Here is a 16174-nt window from a genome sequence, read left to right as displayed (position 1 = left end):
CTGAAGACTGTTCTAACTTCTAAGCAGGAACATGTCTTATATCAGTGCGGGTAGAATGAGAAGATTATGTATGTTGATTAGGTTAGCAGTAAACACCAAAGCAATCATGAGATTTTCCAAAGCACAAGCTTGAGTTCTGAACCACCACTTGCACTATGAAACGGAGTGGCCATGCAAACCATTTTATGTCTGAGATTTGGACAATGAACATGGAATCTTACTAGGATTAAAGGTCTCAGTAGAACTGGTTTCACAAAATTTCCAATCTCTTTCATTGGACTCTCCTCCCCTGTCACCCTCTTCCTATGTTGCACCAACACCTAGGAAATCTATGAAGGGTATCCTAATCTTCTCCCTTCCATGATCAGGTTCAGCTTGGGGCCAAGCATTGCGCCTGTGGTAGACCACTGTGCCACTCGCTGAGGCCTCTGTGGTTGAACAAGAGTAAGCAGCTTGATCAGCCCCAGGAACCAACTCCATGGGAGCAACTCCAGAGAAAAAGCCACGACCGGCATCACCAAACTTGTCGTGGCATCCATTCCTTGCAGGGTGGACCTTCCCATCCTTAACTGCATGTAGAGTCAGTGCCATCAGATACCTAAAGAGAAACACAAGAAACAATCTTTTACAAGAGAAAGGACTTGATACCAATGGAGATATCACAGGGATGTGTTGGCTGGTGGGTTGGGCAGGATCTGTAGAGGAGGTTTGGGAAAGCCCTGCTGGTAAAGGAAGTGAGGGAGAGGTCTGTGCAAGTGGAAGCAGATTCATCTCTGGCGCTCGTGATGGTGGACTCACCACTGCAAGCGTGGATGATGGTGTTCACCTCCATCCTCCTGGACAGGATGGCCTGAGCTGGGGGAGGGCCAAGGGAGGGAAGGTTGGAGGCCTTCCGCTTCCTGCAAGCATTGGACTGCTCCCTGTGCTTCCTGGCCATGATGACATGCCAATGGTTCTTGACTGCATTGTCTGTCCTGCCAGGGAAGAGCCTAGCAATCAGTGCCCATTTGTTGCCGTAAAGCCTATGCGCAGCCAAAAGCCTCTCCTCTTCTTCCTCGCTGAAGGCACTCCTGTTGATCCTTGGGTCCAACTGGTTGAACCACCTCAGCCTGCAGCTCTTCCCTGTGTTGTAATCCAAAAGCAAGATGAGGAAGCAGAGGAAGATCATCAAAAACACATCTAGATACAGCACAAATCAGCAAAATGTTCACTCTGGACGAGTACCAGATCTTCCTTCTAGCTTCTCAGCAATCAGGTTCCAGTTCTGGGGGCCATACTGAGACACGAGCTCCTTGAGCTTCGCATCCTCAGCAGGCCTCCAGTGACCCCTAACACAAAGCTTGTGCTGCTGGCCACTCTCATGGTTGGTGTCATCACCACCTTCAGCTTCCTCACCTAGGCTGCTGTTCTGCTCACCTTCATGATAGTCTTTCCCCCCTGCCAAACTCTGAAACCCCCAAGCTCGTTCACCACCCAAACATTCCATGGCCCCCGGAGATGGAGGTGGTGGTGGAGCAAACAATCCCATGTCACCTATGGATTTGGGTTCATCAGAAGCCATTTCTGGTTTTCTTCTTCAATCCAAAAAAAAAAAAGGAAAAAAAACCAGAGTGCAATGAGATCCTTTAGAACAGCAAGCAAGGGTTGTTGATGCATGCTGCAAACATGGAACTGAGAGAGAAACATAAAGATGGAAAACAAAGGAAGAGTCAGCTTGCCTTTGGTAGAAGAAAACCACAGACCTCTTTATCTTTCTCCTCCACTATCTTCTTTCTCTTTCTATGCTTCCCTTACTCTTAGACTGATAGCACTGAGGGTGTGGGCATTGGGGGTTGCAAGCACAGGGTTCAAAAGAGAGCCACTCGTGTGGGTTGGAAGTCTGAGTCTCTCACCATTCTCCTTTATATCAGAGCTGCCCTCTGTCTCTCCAGGCCTGGGCAAAAGCACCAGAACTCTCTTGTCCATTAGCACCCACCACTCCGACCTCAGCTTACTTTGTCAACCCCCATAAGAAAAAGAAAATACAGAAGATTAAAAAACCCACGTAAAAGAAGAGAAAAAGAAGTAATTGTTTCACACAAGTAGAGGCAACAGTACAATTGCTTGTTGGCCATTTCATTTTATGTTCTCTCCTCCATCTTTTATTTACTGGGCCATGTACTCCCTTCCTAACTCTTGTCCTTCTTCACTGCCTCATCACAACCCTTCCTTCTTTCTTCAGCTTCACTCTTCTCCCAAAGTTGATATATTCTTCCTTGGGAATTATAGTCATCAATTTTGTGTTATAAGCATGCAGTAATCAGCCACACTTGACATTCATCTTTTTTGTGCTGCAACTGAGAACAAAACTTTCATGTATTATAATCCAATTAGCTTGCTTTGCTTTGCTTTAAATTCCACTTTGTTGTTTGAAAACTACTGGTTTGACAGAGTAGCCCAGTTGAACCTAATCGTACTCCCACCATCTGCCTTTTATGAGTCAATATTTGCTGCTTAAAAGAAAGGGTTAAATGCAGGAATGTTGACTGATTAGATCACATCAGTCTTGAAGCTGTCATCTTCATTTTGTTGCTTGTGATATCTTCTTTCCTTCAGAGATAGCACAGAGGCAATGTGACATCCATGACATCACTGTAAACCTTACAAATCATGGGCAATCTTCCTTGTTAGAATGACAAATATAATTAATGAAGGTGACCAAACATGCACATTGAAGGTGTACATGAAGTGGCTCGTCTAGTGTCACACTCAGTGTTGTAGTCGAAGAAATCTCATCAAGGAGAACACTTGGTGTTCCAACTCTCATGTCCCCACAGAATAAAAGAGCTTAATCATCTGACTCTTCAATAGAACACACAACCTTAACACACTTGGTTTTCCTTCCATCAGAACTTATATGTGTCACCTTAGACCTTGTCATTTTAGGTACCAGCAAGTAGGCACTCATCTCCCTGCTGCCATGAGTAGGGCCATGATGGACAGCCACTTGTGATGGCCCTTCACAAGGGCAGCTGCAGGTGGGCAGGGGGACAGCAGAGGGAGCTGCTTCCCTTCTTTCCCTCACCCCACCCCTTTTTATCTCTTCCCGAAACCATTTTTTTTTTTTCCTGGCATTTTCCTCTCAATCTATTTTCTCTTCTTATCCATTTTAATCAGATCATATATGACAAGAATATCCCACAAAATTGTTTTCCTCTCTACTCTTTTTTCCTTTTACAGCCTGCAGAGTCTCTCAAGAGCTCTGGCAACAGTGGTTGGAAATCTTCATGGCGCTTCCCGGGGGGTGGGGGGGGGAGCGGGAAGAAAACGGCCGTTACGGATGGCGTTAAATTGGACGTACACGACGCATGTCTCGGTCACGGCAGGGCATCGTAACGGAGCCGTTTCGTAACTCACTTCCGTTACGCATTTATGGCTCGCCTTTCTGTTCGTTTCCCGGGGCGTTTCTTTGGCGTTTCGGGTTCTCACGCTTTTATTGCGTTCCACTGTGACGTCGACGCGACAGGGAGGTCGTAACACGTGCGTGGGGGCCGTTGGTGCATTGACCAGGACACGTGTACGATTGGGGGGGGGGGGAGCGTACGATATTGGAAGTTCTCACTGTGAAGAAAACGTAAAATAATAATAATAATAATAATTATTATAGGAATAATAATAATGAGCGATTTCTCCATAATTTTTTCCTCACAAAGTGCCATATTTTTCCTATTTTCAAACAATTTCAAAATATCTCTTAATTTACATATTACGTCATAAATAACTTTTTTCGATGTAAAAAAATTTGAAAGGTCTGGAGAGGGTCAATATAAATAAATTTAAAAGTGAAGGATAGCTTTACGAAAAATAAAAAGTGGGGTATTTTTTAAAAAATAATTTAATAATAATTGGATTGCTATTTTTTGGATGATAATAAAAAATAAAAAAAATCCTTGTTTAAAGGATATATATCTATATAAATTTTGCAGGAAAGTCGAAGGAGAACAGACTATGTCTTTGACTAGGTTGGGCTGGGAAGGTCCTGTAGTAATATCTGCTACATGACATTTGCATGTTAGCCCATGAAGCTCATAATTAAGCTGGGTGGCTTTCTAAATGTGAAGTCTTCATAGCATTTGTTCTTGACATGATGCATATTATTGGACCGTCATCACTAAGAAGAGTCGACAACACTCGATCTACACACCGATCATATATTGGAAGTTCGTATCAACATCAGAACTGTGCACCTCAGCCGACCAAATCTTTGCCGACATCACTTGTTAGCAGTCTAGGGAATCAGTGGGTGCAAAGGAATGCACAACACCATGGCCACCCACCGATCCAAAGATCTCATCTCACCACTCCATGCTAGTTTATCCACTCCATTCCACGCGTTTATGGCCCAAAACCCTAGACGAGACCTTGTGAAGTACAGCAATCACCTTCCAAGCGGCAGCAATAGCAGCAGCAGCAGCAGCAGCAGAGAGAGAGAAGGAGGGAGAGAATATATCAGAGAAACTGCTGAGAGACACCGACCAAGAACGCATGGCTTGGCTTTGGGGGCATGCACATGCAACAGGAAGAAGGGTTGGCTTAGAGAACGAAGAACTCCCCACTGCACCAAACTTTGTCGTCGTCGTCGTCGTTTGGTCCCATCCCTGCTTGGACTACTGTGCTGCTTGCTTGTACACAAGAGCTGCGTACGAAGCAGAATAAACTTGCGTCCCAATCAGTCATAGCATTGAGTTAATTATCAGGGACTTGTACTTGCCCTGTGCCTCACACTATCATCATCAACTCGAGGTGCATGAACCTATCCAGGGATTGCTTCCTCAACGAATCACTTGCGTATGGTGGATTACATTGATGAAGCTGCAGCGTGCATGCATTCCATCAGTGCAGGTGGATGCAGCAGTTGATTTGCCGCATAGAACTTGGATGATCGATGTGCAGACCATTTCAGTAGCTCAACTGATAGCGGCTTTTCCGGCTCACAAAAGACACCGAATTGTCTGCATAATTATGATGTTTCATGTCCTTTATGGAGTCGTTCAATGTATGCAGTCGACATCAGAACTATTCCGAAAGCAAAGGGGATCAGAAAAAAAGGTTCTTTGCATCCACTCCTCAATGATAGTACAAAACTTGTATTTTTTTTTTGGCCTTTCTTTTAGCATTACAAGTATAGTTTTTATTAGGTGCATGATCATAGATCACAGATCTGATCTAAAGATCTAATCGAGCAGATAGAAACAACAGAAAACCTTAAAAGACAGAGTGCAAACATATTCTAAGATCGACTTAGAAACGAAGAATGAGGCTGCACCAAAAAAAGTGTAGCACATGGAGGGCCCATCTGAGAATCTTTGAGATAGGAAACTGACGCAGCTGCAGCATCAAACATTGACATGCAACATCTTCGTTGGAGAGCAGGTTGATCACATCCTCATCATTGATGGTGCAGAATGTATAGTTCAAGTGCTTAAAAGAAAGGCGCAACCTGACAGATGAAACCCCACACTTCACTCTTTTGACTAATGTCACCAACCAAAGGTAGGTTTCTTTTCCATTTGCTCGATGAATCATCACCTCCGGTCTCATGCCCTAGTTTCTAGGGTGCTGTTAGTACTAAAGGAAGCGCATGGAAGACAGAATTATTCCCAGAGATGAGTCTCTGCACCAAACAAGGGGTTAGGCAGGTTTCACTACGTGATGGAAAGAGTTAGCGCACGTAATCAAGGATCAGATTATTCCACCGGGCGGTTTGTCCTTTTGCTGCCTTATAATTAGATCCAGAAACGACATGCTAGTAAAGAACTTCGAGGAAATATTCCATGGTAATCAGAGCAAGACTGTCAGAAATGCTGTGGTTCCATTGGACCTGTGATGACAAGAAGAAGATAGACTCCGTTTCACGTGATGTGAAGGTAGAAGGCCATCTAAATGCCTTGTTTTCTTGCTTGTGATGCTCTGCATGCATGGAGTTGCATGGTTTCTGGCTATCGCAGCCAAGAATGTGAAATGGTGAAGGGAAACTACGACGGTCCTTCGGTGGCCGTGGAAGGGAGAGAGGGGACAATGGTGAGAAAGCCAAGCAACACCATCAGGCCTCCGCAGTCTCCGATGTCATATCGGTTTCTGCTGTGATAAGACGGCAAAGTGAACCGAACTTTGGGCCAACCCTTTACCTCCTTCCTCTTCTTCATCTGCTGTCATCTGTGGGTTTCTGTGCCCGTCCACACGACGTCAGCCCTAATAAATTAGCGCTGTGGTTCTTTGACCATTCCTGGGAGCGTCCCACATCCCCATGCATCACATGCTCCTCTACAGTGCAGAGCCAAACCCTTCCTTGCCACCCTTTGGACCGTCCACACGAGAAACCTAGGAAGAAGCTCACACAGTGTTTTGGAACCATGAAGTAAGATGTACATAGGTGCCCTCCCTGATGAGGGTCAATCTGTTCGATGCATGAATTGTTGGGAAGAGCATGCAATTACATCAGATTAATCGCATGAATCTAAAAGACATGGATGATGTCTTTTTAGCCATCTTAGTCTGTTCTAATTAGATCCAGAGAATTCTCCATCTATAAATAACTCAGCACACGCTTGTTGTGTTGTGGAAGCATTGTGTGGTTGGCGATCTGTGCACATAGCACTGTTGATCTCTCTCTCTCTCTCTCTCTCTCTCTCTCTCCTCCTCCGCCTCCTCCTCTTGCACTCCGATTGACTTCGGTCTCCCACCATCACCTACCTCACCATCGCCATGGATGAGCAGAGGAACAGCCCAAACCGCAGCTCCACCGCCGCGGAGGCCGTCCGCTCCCGTTGGACCCCGAAACCGGAGCAGATCCTGATACTGGAGTCCATCTTCAACAGCGGCATGGTTAACCCTCCCAAGGAGGAGACGGTGAGGATCCGCAAGCTGCTCGAGAGGTTCGGCTCCGTCGGCGATGCCAACGTCTTCTACTGGTTCCAGAACCGAAGATCGAGGTCCCGCCGCCGCCAGCGGCAGCTGCAAGCTTCGGGTGGTGCAGTTCTGTACGAACCAGCCTCCTCCAGCTCGTCGAGCACATCGTCCAATAACTCTTCCGGAGGAGGCAGCTTCTTTCCCTGCTCTTCTTCTGCCTCGTCTTCCTTCTCTAGCTTGGTGGTGCATGACGGAGGTGGTGATGATCTCTTCTCGATCTCACGCCAGATGGGCTTCATGGGCAGTGGCCAGAATCCTTATGTGTGCCCTTCCCTAGACCATCAACCTGGTTAGTGCATGGTTATGTGTTCGCCCTTTTGCACAAGCTTTCTATCGAGCATTGATGGTATTTAGTTCAATTAAATTAGACCAATGCTCTCTTGGATTGAATTCATCAAACTGGAATTCCTTTTTATCAAGCTTTTTACAGTATCAAAACAAGAACATCTTTTTGATCAGTCTAATAGATCACAACTAAATTCGGATTACAATCCTTGTACTCACTTTGTCGACCATAAGGAAGCTTTGTATCTTCTTTGAGCAAGAAGAGAAGCAGATCGTCAAGCAATTTACTGCATTGGTTTTGGTTTTTCCTGTTATGTTGATGAGACCTGCTATATATGCTAGATCACAGGAAAGCATACATGATGAGCATAAACTATGCATATTAATCAGTTGCTCCTTCATGAACACTGCTTTTCTACTCACTGAATTATGATTCTGAGGGGAAAATTGCAGAGATAACATGCATTAATTTCATTATTAGCTGCATGAATGCAGGGACTATTACTGTTTTCATCAATGGCATCCCTTCAGAGGTTCCAAGGGGTCCTATAGATTTGAGGGCTACATTTGGCCAAAATGTGACGCTCGTCCATTCCTCTGGGGAGCTTCTTCCGATCAATGAATATGGAATTCTACTGCAGAGCTTGCAGATGGGTGAAAGTTATTTCTTGGTGAGCTGCTCTATTTAATTCATGTCAATGTGATTGGTAATTGTACATAGAAATGTTATTTAGTTCATTTCATCTGATGCTCAGAATCATTGGTTTCGATCTCTAAACACTATTATATATACTCATGCAGGAATTTATCTTGGTTTGATGCTTCTATGTTATTTATCATTTGGAATTATATTGCCAGACAGTAAAACAATTTGTTTTCTTATCCTACTCTATGCAAAGGCTACAAATCTGAAGACACATGATTTTAAATGAGCATGCTCAAATTAGTTGTATCCTTTGGCTCTCTCTCTCTCTCTCTCTCTCTCTCTCTCTCTCTAATGTTTGTGTGTGTTTTGATGTAAACCTAATGTTTCTGAAAAGGTTCATATGATTTCTTGTCCCTTGACAGGTATCTCAATCTACTTAGTGTAAGACAGATGGCATCAGCAGAATGAAATGACTTCAATGATTTCATTGACCAGAACTTAGGATGGTTCATTGATTTGGATCTCAGAAGAAGAGAGCTCACCTCTTCTTGACACTTCAATGAGCTGCCACAACATCATGTGTCTTATTCCACTGTGGCTAAAGCTGCTGTAGCTTTTCTACTGTTATGGTGTTGAAGAGTCTTTTCTTCAAATAGATTGAAGAAAGAGGGTGTTGAAGAGTCTCAACTTGTGTGCACTTGCTGGTGTTTGTATTTGGGAGAACAGGAAACAAACATATTGTATTTGTATGTTTGTTTATCCAATTGCATTTGTGGAGTACAGCAGAAACAGTACTTCTTGGAACTATGGATTCCTTAATTATTCTGAATCTTACAAGATGGACATGACTGAAAACATCTCTCAAGATATAATGATTTCCCTCCAAATCTATAATGGACAAGATGAAGCTTGCAATACATGCCAAAAATTGGAATATAATATATGTCAACCAAGGAATACTTTTTCTTTGGTTGAGCAAGGTATATCATGATCATTTTCTAACTAGGAAGACAACAGCATTGTACAAACTATTTTTGCTAATTTCTAAAAAAATATATTTTTCTCAACCCGATCGCCAATTCGGTCAACCAAAAAACAAAATAAAAACACAATTGCCAAAAAAAACTATTTTTCTCTGCTGATATCCTTGTTATTGTAAATTTGATGTCAAGGAGAAGCACTACTGTACAACAATCAAAAGAAGTCATTCTTTTTTTTATTTAATGAATTGATCTTTTGGTGCAACCAAATGATTGCTGCTTCCTCCTTTCTTCTTTTATGACTGACTCTTCTGCTAGATCTTACAAAGTACAACCAAAGTTCATGTTTCTTTTATATCTCCTTACATCTGATTGTAATATTACTGAATACTTATTTCATGTTATACAAAACTTGTTTCTCACATTCTGAATGACCATGAAATCCTCATCTTTCCAGACATCAAAGCAGGCATTTCAACTATACCCTGTAGCTTAGAGAATCAGTGGATTTTGACATTAGATTTGCACTCAAACTACTTCAAATCTTACCCTATGAGGGAAGACTAAAGTGATTGTGTAATTCATCTTAGCAACTATCATTACAAAACTTTGTGTATCATATACCTCTATGAAACTGCTAGTTGGTCAATTCATGCTAAGGTTACATGACTGATGTAACATAATAAATACAACAATCATGTCAACCATATAATGTCAGCATTTTTTGACCCAATCTAATCTGCAGACAAAGTAATAATGGCAGCAGCTGTGTGCACAAACTAGTGTTTTCATCCTTGTAATACAGACAAAAAGCATCAAAGCAATGCTGTTAGAGGACCAAGAGACATTGTGTCCACTGAAGTGATAGATTCACTGTAGAACTCTGCATGGAGACACAACAAAACAGAGCCTCAAGTATGTACTGAAAGGTTGAGAGTTCATCATGGAGGTTACATCAAAAGTGTAGGCAGATTCTAGATGAAGATTATGAGGCCAGAGTTAATGAACAAGATCTGACAAGAACTTAGTGTTCTTATGTCTCCCAAACACATGAGCCTACCTTCATGTGTTATGCTACCTCAACATGCAAGAATGGGAGCACAATGAGGCATGTGGACAAGATGCACTCAGCACTTTTCCTCTCATTGTTGGAGTAGAAGGAACAGCAGTGTAGTAATGAAGGGTCAGTTTCATCAACCTCATTTCCTGGTCTATGAATGATTGCAGTAACTCATCTTCTTTGGTCTTTTGAGAGGAAAAGCACAACCGCAGATGCTGGTAAAGACGATATGTTTGTCCAATTAATATTTGAGCTCAAATAACAGTAAAGGATCTATGCAGACTATTTCAGATAGCTGGAAACAACAAAACAAGATTAATTATCTAAATCCAAAGCTAGTCTATGGTCCATGCATCCAATATAAGACATGCAGGGCATAATACAATCATGCCTAATTAAGATGTCTTCTTTGCATGTGGCTCCAATTCCAACTCAAGAAAGCCATGTCTGTTCAAAACATGTGTTCATTGATCACCCCAGCTTTCAAAGATTTGTCTTCCCTTCCATCATTAGGATCTGATATGATTTCACCTGGAATCTTGAACATATTGGAAAGAGCAGTATTTGCTGGTAAACAAAGCTTTGAAGTCACACTGTAAGTATGCATTCGTAATAAAAAGAGTTATTAGATAAGAGAAGAAAAAGCTTTAAATTTGTTTATTTGAACTCTATATAAACCTCTCAATGGCTTCAATCATCTGCTGAACTATTCAGTTTTCAATCATCTTGTTTTCCTCTTGACAGAGTTAGGCGGTGTGCGTGTGCGATGGAGAGAGACAGAGTAACTACAAGCTTTGCTCGGAGGCCAAGCAGGGACTCCGCCACCTTCGCCGACCAAGGCCGCCGCATTGGCCGTTGCGAGCTGAGCATCTTCGACGCCGACCGCTGCTTTAAAGAAGAGCACGACGCCATCAGGCGGACCATAATTCTCAACGGACCCGCCCAAAAATGCAACCTTTCTGCCCAACGGAGCGGCTTTTCGCTCTCCTTGGTTGATGGTCATGCGAGGCACGGCCGGACCTGTTCGTTCTACGCGACGCCGACCGCCTCGTCGGAGGTCAGCTGGAACAGCCATTTGGGCCTTGCCCTTGACGGGTCCGTCGCCGTCACCGCGAGTGCCTTGCGCTTCAAGTGGCCCTCCTCCGTCGCCCGCCGCCTATTCGGTCGCAGCTGCCCGTGCTCGGGGATGAAGTCCGTCGTCGTCGAAGAGAAGTGCTCCCAGCCCAGAAGCCCGATTCGCTCCGGTTTGGATTTACGGACGTCGCCGTCCTCTAAAAATCTCAGCTTTAGTACACGGGAAGTGGGTCTCAGTAGCATCCCGGAGGCCGCGACGCGGGAAGAGATCGACAACGAGTTTGGCTCCGGGAAGACGATAAAGGTGAAGATAACAACTCCAGGGAGTCCACCACAAAATCCGGACCTTTTCTCGCTAGAGACGCCATTTTCGGCGGAAATTGGCTGCCGGATGGCTAATTCCAGCAACCTATTCTGCGATTCCGATGGCTTCTCTTTCTCCATCTTGAACCCGTCCTTTTTCAACCTCGCCGAAGAGCCACCACGAACGCCCCTGGAGGCCTTCCAGCCATCAAAGGAGACGGCAGTTTTCCCGTTCTCTGACCATGCGCGCATCCCGAAGCCACTGCCGGATGACGATGCCGCAAGCGACGCCAGCTCGGACCTTTTCGAGATCGAGAGCTTCTCCACCCAGACGACGTACCGCCACCGCGACTCCCTCGACTCCCGCGACCACCTCCTCGAGGCCCCGCCGCCGACCGGGGTGAGCGTCACCACCGCGGAAGGGCTCGACCGCGCGAGCCTCGCCAACTTCCCCAGCGCCGCCTCCGCCTGCGGCGAGCTCCGCTTCGCGGCGGCCGCGGGCGGCAGGTGGAGAGGCAGCGGGCTTCTGAGGTGCCGAAGCGAGAAGGCGGTGAGCGTGGGGCCAAACCCGGTCCGAGTGTCGTCCCCGGTCGGGTCCGACCCGCATCGTCGGGCGGTTCGAACGCGCTAAACCGGTCTGTGATGGTTCCGAAGCCCACCGTAATACAGCCCGCGTGTTGTTTTCTGCTTCAGAATTCTGCTGCCAAAACGTTTTGGATTCTTGCAATAATAAACATAATACATGAAGCCAAATGAACAATCAACATTCTCAAGAACGATTTATCACAGAAATTATATAACATTTTGCTGCGCAAAACTCGGTGATGCAGCCAAACGAGAACTGCTTTTGAGTCATGTTGTTGTCTGTTCCTCTTCTTCCTCACCACCAATGATCATGGAATATGCAGCATTGACAAATTATGATGGTGGCGAGCATGATGTAGACAAAATCAACTCAAGCCTCGTGAAACACTTTTGATTTCTTTTTTGATCATTAGAGGACATAAGGGATATGTTTTGTTATGGAATCTCCTACAAGAAATGGCCTGCATGTTGTTGATGTTGTCCTTATTACATTTTAGAGCTAAAGATTGTACCACCTTTGACCAAGCTTTCCATCTTTGTTTTGGAATGGATTCCTGTGAATACATATGCATTTTATTTTCTTATATACTTTCAATATTAATCTGATGATGATGATGATGATGATGATGTATTATATTTATTTATCAAAAATTGAGGATTCAAAATCTCAATTGACATATTTTTATACCTTAAATATTGGTTTGATAGTGGTGTATTTTTATACCTTAGGTAAGATCGAAAATTCGAAGTCTTATTCGACATATTTTGAATATGTTTGCTAGTGTATTTGGCAAAGATTTTGATACGTTATCCTAATATGCTGAGTTCAAATTTCGTCTTTATTATTTATCCTTCAAAAAAATGTTTCTTACATAAAAATATTTTAATGTAGGTATATACAATTTTTTTCCATGAAAACAGTGACAGCTATCATCTTTTATCCTAAGGAAATATTTTTATCTATTTTATCTCATATAGAAAGTATAATGATTTATAGGAAAAAATATTTAATCTTCATTAGTTGTTTCTCACAGGAAACAAATCAAACAAATAGATTGTAGCTAACCCCTAAAACATGTATATTTAGATTCATCCTGACTTTGCCACATCACTACATGTGTGTTCTTTTGTCATCACTAAATATTTGTAATTTAGAATATGACTATAAAATTTGAGTAAACTCATTATCTTTGAGGTGTAGCATAAGCATAGTAGGACAATTGTGCTTTCCATCCATTCTGCTCAAGATGAACAGTCCCCAAACTCTCTCTATAGATGATGCAATTTTCTTAGATTTGTAGATCTAACAGATAAAATGGAAAATAGATCTATATGATGGACAAAAAGATCTTATTGATAAGGACTCCCAGCACTGGCCACACAGAGTAATAATAGCTCTGCAATATATGAAAGCTAGTATGCTGCATGATGAACTTACCATTCTTTTAGGCCTTCAGAGACAAAGAGGCCCACAAGTGCTCTTGGATTGATGTTATGCTTAGAACAGTTCTTGTCCATGCAGAACAAAATATTTGACCTGGCCTTGTGTTAAGCTAGTTTTCTGATCACATTCACATCACATAATTGCCTGGAAAATTACTCTGATATCTAATATATTGTCTTATACCAGTGGTAACTGAGATCTGAGGCTGATAACAAGAATGGCTCTTCTCTGCAAAGTGAAGAACATCTTTCCTGCAGATGGAGAAGGAATGATATCTGAGTCTTGTATACATAAAAGTATGGATTTGGGATTGTAGTGAATATACTGAATATTTGAACTCTTTGAGAGTTACCAAGGATTTCAAATGACACTGATTTAGCAGTTACCTTAGTTTTGTATGCACTTTCTTATTGAGGCCATATTATTGTCAGTGAAACAAGGGAACTCAGCTCTCCTGTTAGGAAGACTTATCTGATCATTATGAGTATAGTAATGTCAAGGTAGATGTATGAACTCATCCTGTCAAATCAACTATAGTACACATTTAGTTGTGGCTGTGAGAAGATCCTTGATGAGCTCAGGGAGGAGTTGATCCCCCCCCACACAGAATAATACCTAGTCAAACACTGTCTCTAACTCAATACTGTTGGTTGTGTAATTGTACTCTTTGAATCAGTTAACAACTGTTGTTTATGGAGCAAATTAGTGCTCATTACTGACTAAGTCTACATTGTGGCAGTGATTCATGCATTCATTTCCACCCAAATGAAAACCCAATCTGAGACAAGAAACTTAGCAACAACAACTTCCCATATCTGAAGGCACTAATTCTTGCAAGATGCAGAGCCAAAAGAGTTGGTCTGTAAACATATGAGCCCTCAGCTTTTACATGAGCTGATGCACCTAAACCTGCAACAAGCTGCTGCCTTTTCATTTTGTGTAAACAGTAAAAGATGCAGTTCTAAGAGGCTACAATCCTTCTTATTCTACTACTGAAAAAATGACAAAAGTATCTTGCTATTTTGTGTAAAGTGGTGTTGACATGCCCTCCTGAATGGGAAACATTGGTGGAGAATTTTATACTTTTTCTTATTCTATGTCAACTTGATGGGCTAATTGAAAATGGCAGAGATTATAGCCCTGGAGTGCCACCTTGAAACCTGCAGTCCTTAATTTCAAGCTGAAGACCGAATGTTTCATGGTGGAGCTCCTGGTTGTACACAGTGAAGGCCACTGAGATCCATAGTGACATTGAAAATAATTCAAATCAGAAACAAAAAAAAAAAGAAGAAGAGATAATTAACGCAAAAATAATAATAGGTTTAACTCTTCTTATAAAGGAAACACTGAGTATCTAAATCTTCCACTAATGCAAGGCCTGAAGAGGATCAATTTACGTAACTTTATCTCTATATTTAGAGATGTTTTCATGATTTGAATCATCTCTCCTAGGCTACAAAGGAATAGCTCGTCTTTACTGTTTCACTACTATGATGTTGACAAAACTAACAAGGATTAACTGGTGCAAGAAGTATACATCATCTTATGTTTTCTTCTTCAATGTTCCTCTTATTGAGCTGGAAGTACCATTCAAGAATGCAACTGGAGTACTAAGTGCAAGGAAATGACATTTCCTGCAAATGATTCTATCAGAAACATGAAGCAAGACAGCCCATGTTCACTCGAGCAACAAGCAGATTGAGGAGGAGGTGTATGTGCTCATTACCCTAGAAGGATCCCAATTCCAGAGCTAACCCTAAACCCAAACCCACATAATATTTCTTAGAGATTGGATTAACTTTCCAGTACTGAACTTTGGCATAGATAAGTTCACATCTTTCAATTGGACCCAAGTTGTTGATGCTAAAATTTCTCTGAGACAGTGTAAACCAAGAACAGATGCATGCTACAGAAGCACACTGAATTCAGAAGTCAGAAACCCATACAGTTGTGGAGAAGGTGGGCCGAGGGTTCTGAGAAGAAACCAGCGGCTGTAGTGAGTGACAGAAAGCTTCCTCTCACATCATGAACAAGTGGGACTTGGATGGGCTCTCTCACTTGCTACATAGAGGCTTGCGTGAAGAATCTGTCTTCCCTTGTATAGGCTTAGACTAATCTGTGTTATCTCTTTGGACCAGTCTCACATTTTGATCAGGTTTTGGCTAAAGTCCTTTTACTATATAACAAAAGCTTGACATGACCTCCATGGAAGTGGAGTGTGCATCAAGTTGAGTCAAATAAGATAACTAAGTGTCATCCAAGAATCATGTTCTTATCAGGCTCAACCTAAGAGTCAATTCTGATATATGCTCATCTACATCTAACAGATCAATTCAAACTTTACCACTGACTACAGGCAACAAAAGTCTACTCCCTAGTTGGTATAGAATATGTGCCGTACAGCAGAACCATGATGTTTCCATTGATGTCAAACTAGTACAGTGCTCATTTTTTATAGGCAAGCAAGTTTTCTTGCACAGGTTTGTTCCTTCCAACTATAGTTTTCCATGTTAATGAGGTCAGGGTTAAAGCTGCTGACTTGCTGTTTGCAACCTTGACTCAGTCAAGATGATCTTTAAGAAGATCATGAACCACAAGCAGATACCAAAATCATGTTCTTGCTCTATCAAGGACAAGTGGAGTGAAAGTGTTTAAGCTCATTCCTTCCCAATGTTGAAGCAATGTTGTGCCTCTCATGGTAATCTCAACCTGTGCATTGCCCCTTCCATAGCATGACCCATGAGTCATGATCTTTCTGGCTTTTTGGGTATGGTTGGGCATGTGAAGAGTCACAAGTGGAGAAATAGTTTGGGATGGGATGTGTCACCATCCAAAGGAGGAAGGTGAGA

The 16174-nt window shown here is 42.7% G+C and overlaps 3 protein-coding genes across 7 annotated transcripts; 2 read left to right on the top strand and 1 right to left on the bottom strand.

The window, feature by feature from the left end:
• Window positions 1-129: 129 nt before the first annotated feature.
• On the bottom strand, window positions 130-1993 carry LOC104000597 (transcription factor CSA). 4 transcript variants are annotated; one of them, XM_065171079.1, is made up of 5 exons: window positions 1719-1993; window positions 1225-1574; window positions 799-1122; window positions 649-719; window positions 130-569 (listed from the first exon to the last, which is right to left on the bottom strand). In XM_065171079.1, exons 2-5 carry the CDS (start codon window positions 1559-1561, stop codon window positions 330-332), a joined length of 972 nt encoding a protein of 323 aa, XP_065027151.1. In that variant the 5' UTR covers window positions 1562-1574; window positions 1719-1993; the 3' UTR covers window positions 130-329. The 4 variants fall into 4 exon arrangements, with proteins under 4 accessions (XP_065027151.1, XP_065027152.1, XP_065027150.1 ...); XM_065171080.1 differs by lacking the exon at window positions 649-719 and having other exon boundaries at window positions 1719-1992; XM_065171078.1 differs by having other exon boundaries at window positions 649-1122; window positions 1743-1991.
• A 3828-nt stretch (window positions 1994-5821) lies between these two features.
• On the top strand, window positions 5822-8698 carry LOC135651359 (WUSCHEL-related homeobox 11-like). Of its 2 annotated transcripts, none has more exons than XM_065171417.1 (3): window positions 5822-7237; window positions 7729-7904; window positions 8302-8698. In XM_065171417.1, exons 1-3 carry the CDS (start codon window positions 6745-6747, stop codon window positions 8317-8319), a joined length of 687 nt encoding a protein of 228 aa, XP_065027489.1. In that variant the 5' UTR covers window positions 5822-6744; the 3' UTR covers window positions 8320-8698. The 2 variants fall into 2 exon arrangements, with proteins under 2 accessions (XP_065027489.1, XP_065027490.1); XM_065171418.1 differs by lacking the exon at window positions 8302-8698 and adding an exon at window positions 8035-8294.
• Window positions 8699-10685: 1987 nt separating this feature from the next.
• On the top strand, window positions 10686-11927 carry LOC104000769 (protein PHYTOCHROME KINASE SUBSTRATE 4-like). The gene has a single exon (XM_009422903.2). It carries the CDS (start codon window positions 10686-10688, stop codon window positions 11925-11927), a length of 1242 nt encoding a protein of 413 aa, XP_009421178.2.
• The last annotated feature ends 4247 nt before the right edge of the window (window positions 11928-16174 follow it).

This window comes from Musa acuminata, chromosome BXJ3-10 (genome assembly GCF_036884655.1).
Source record: "Musa acuminata AAA Group cultivar baxijiao chromosome BXJ3-10, Cavendish_Baxijiao_AAA, whole genome shotgun sequence".
In the NCBI taxonomy this organism is placed as follows: Eukaryota; Viridiplantae; Streptophyta; class Magnoliopsida; order Zingiberales; family Musaceae; genus Musa; species Musa acuminata.
The sequence above is the reverse complement of the archived record's forward strand: the minus strand, read 5'-3'. Positions and strand labels throughout refer to the sequence as shown.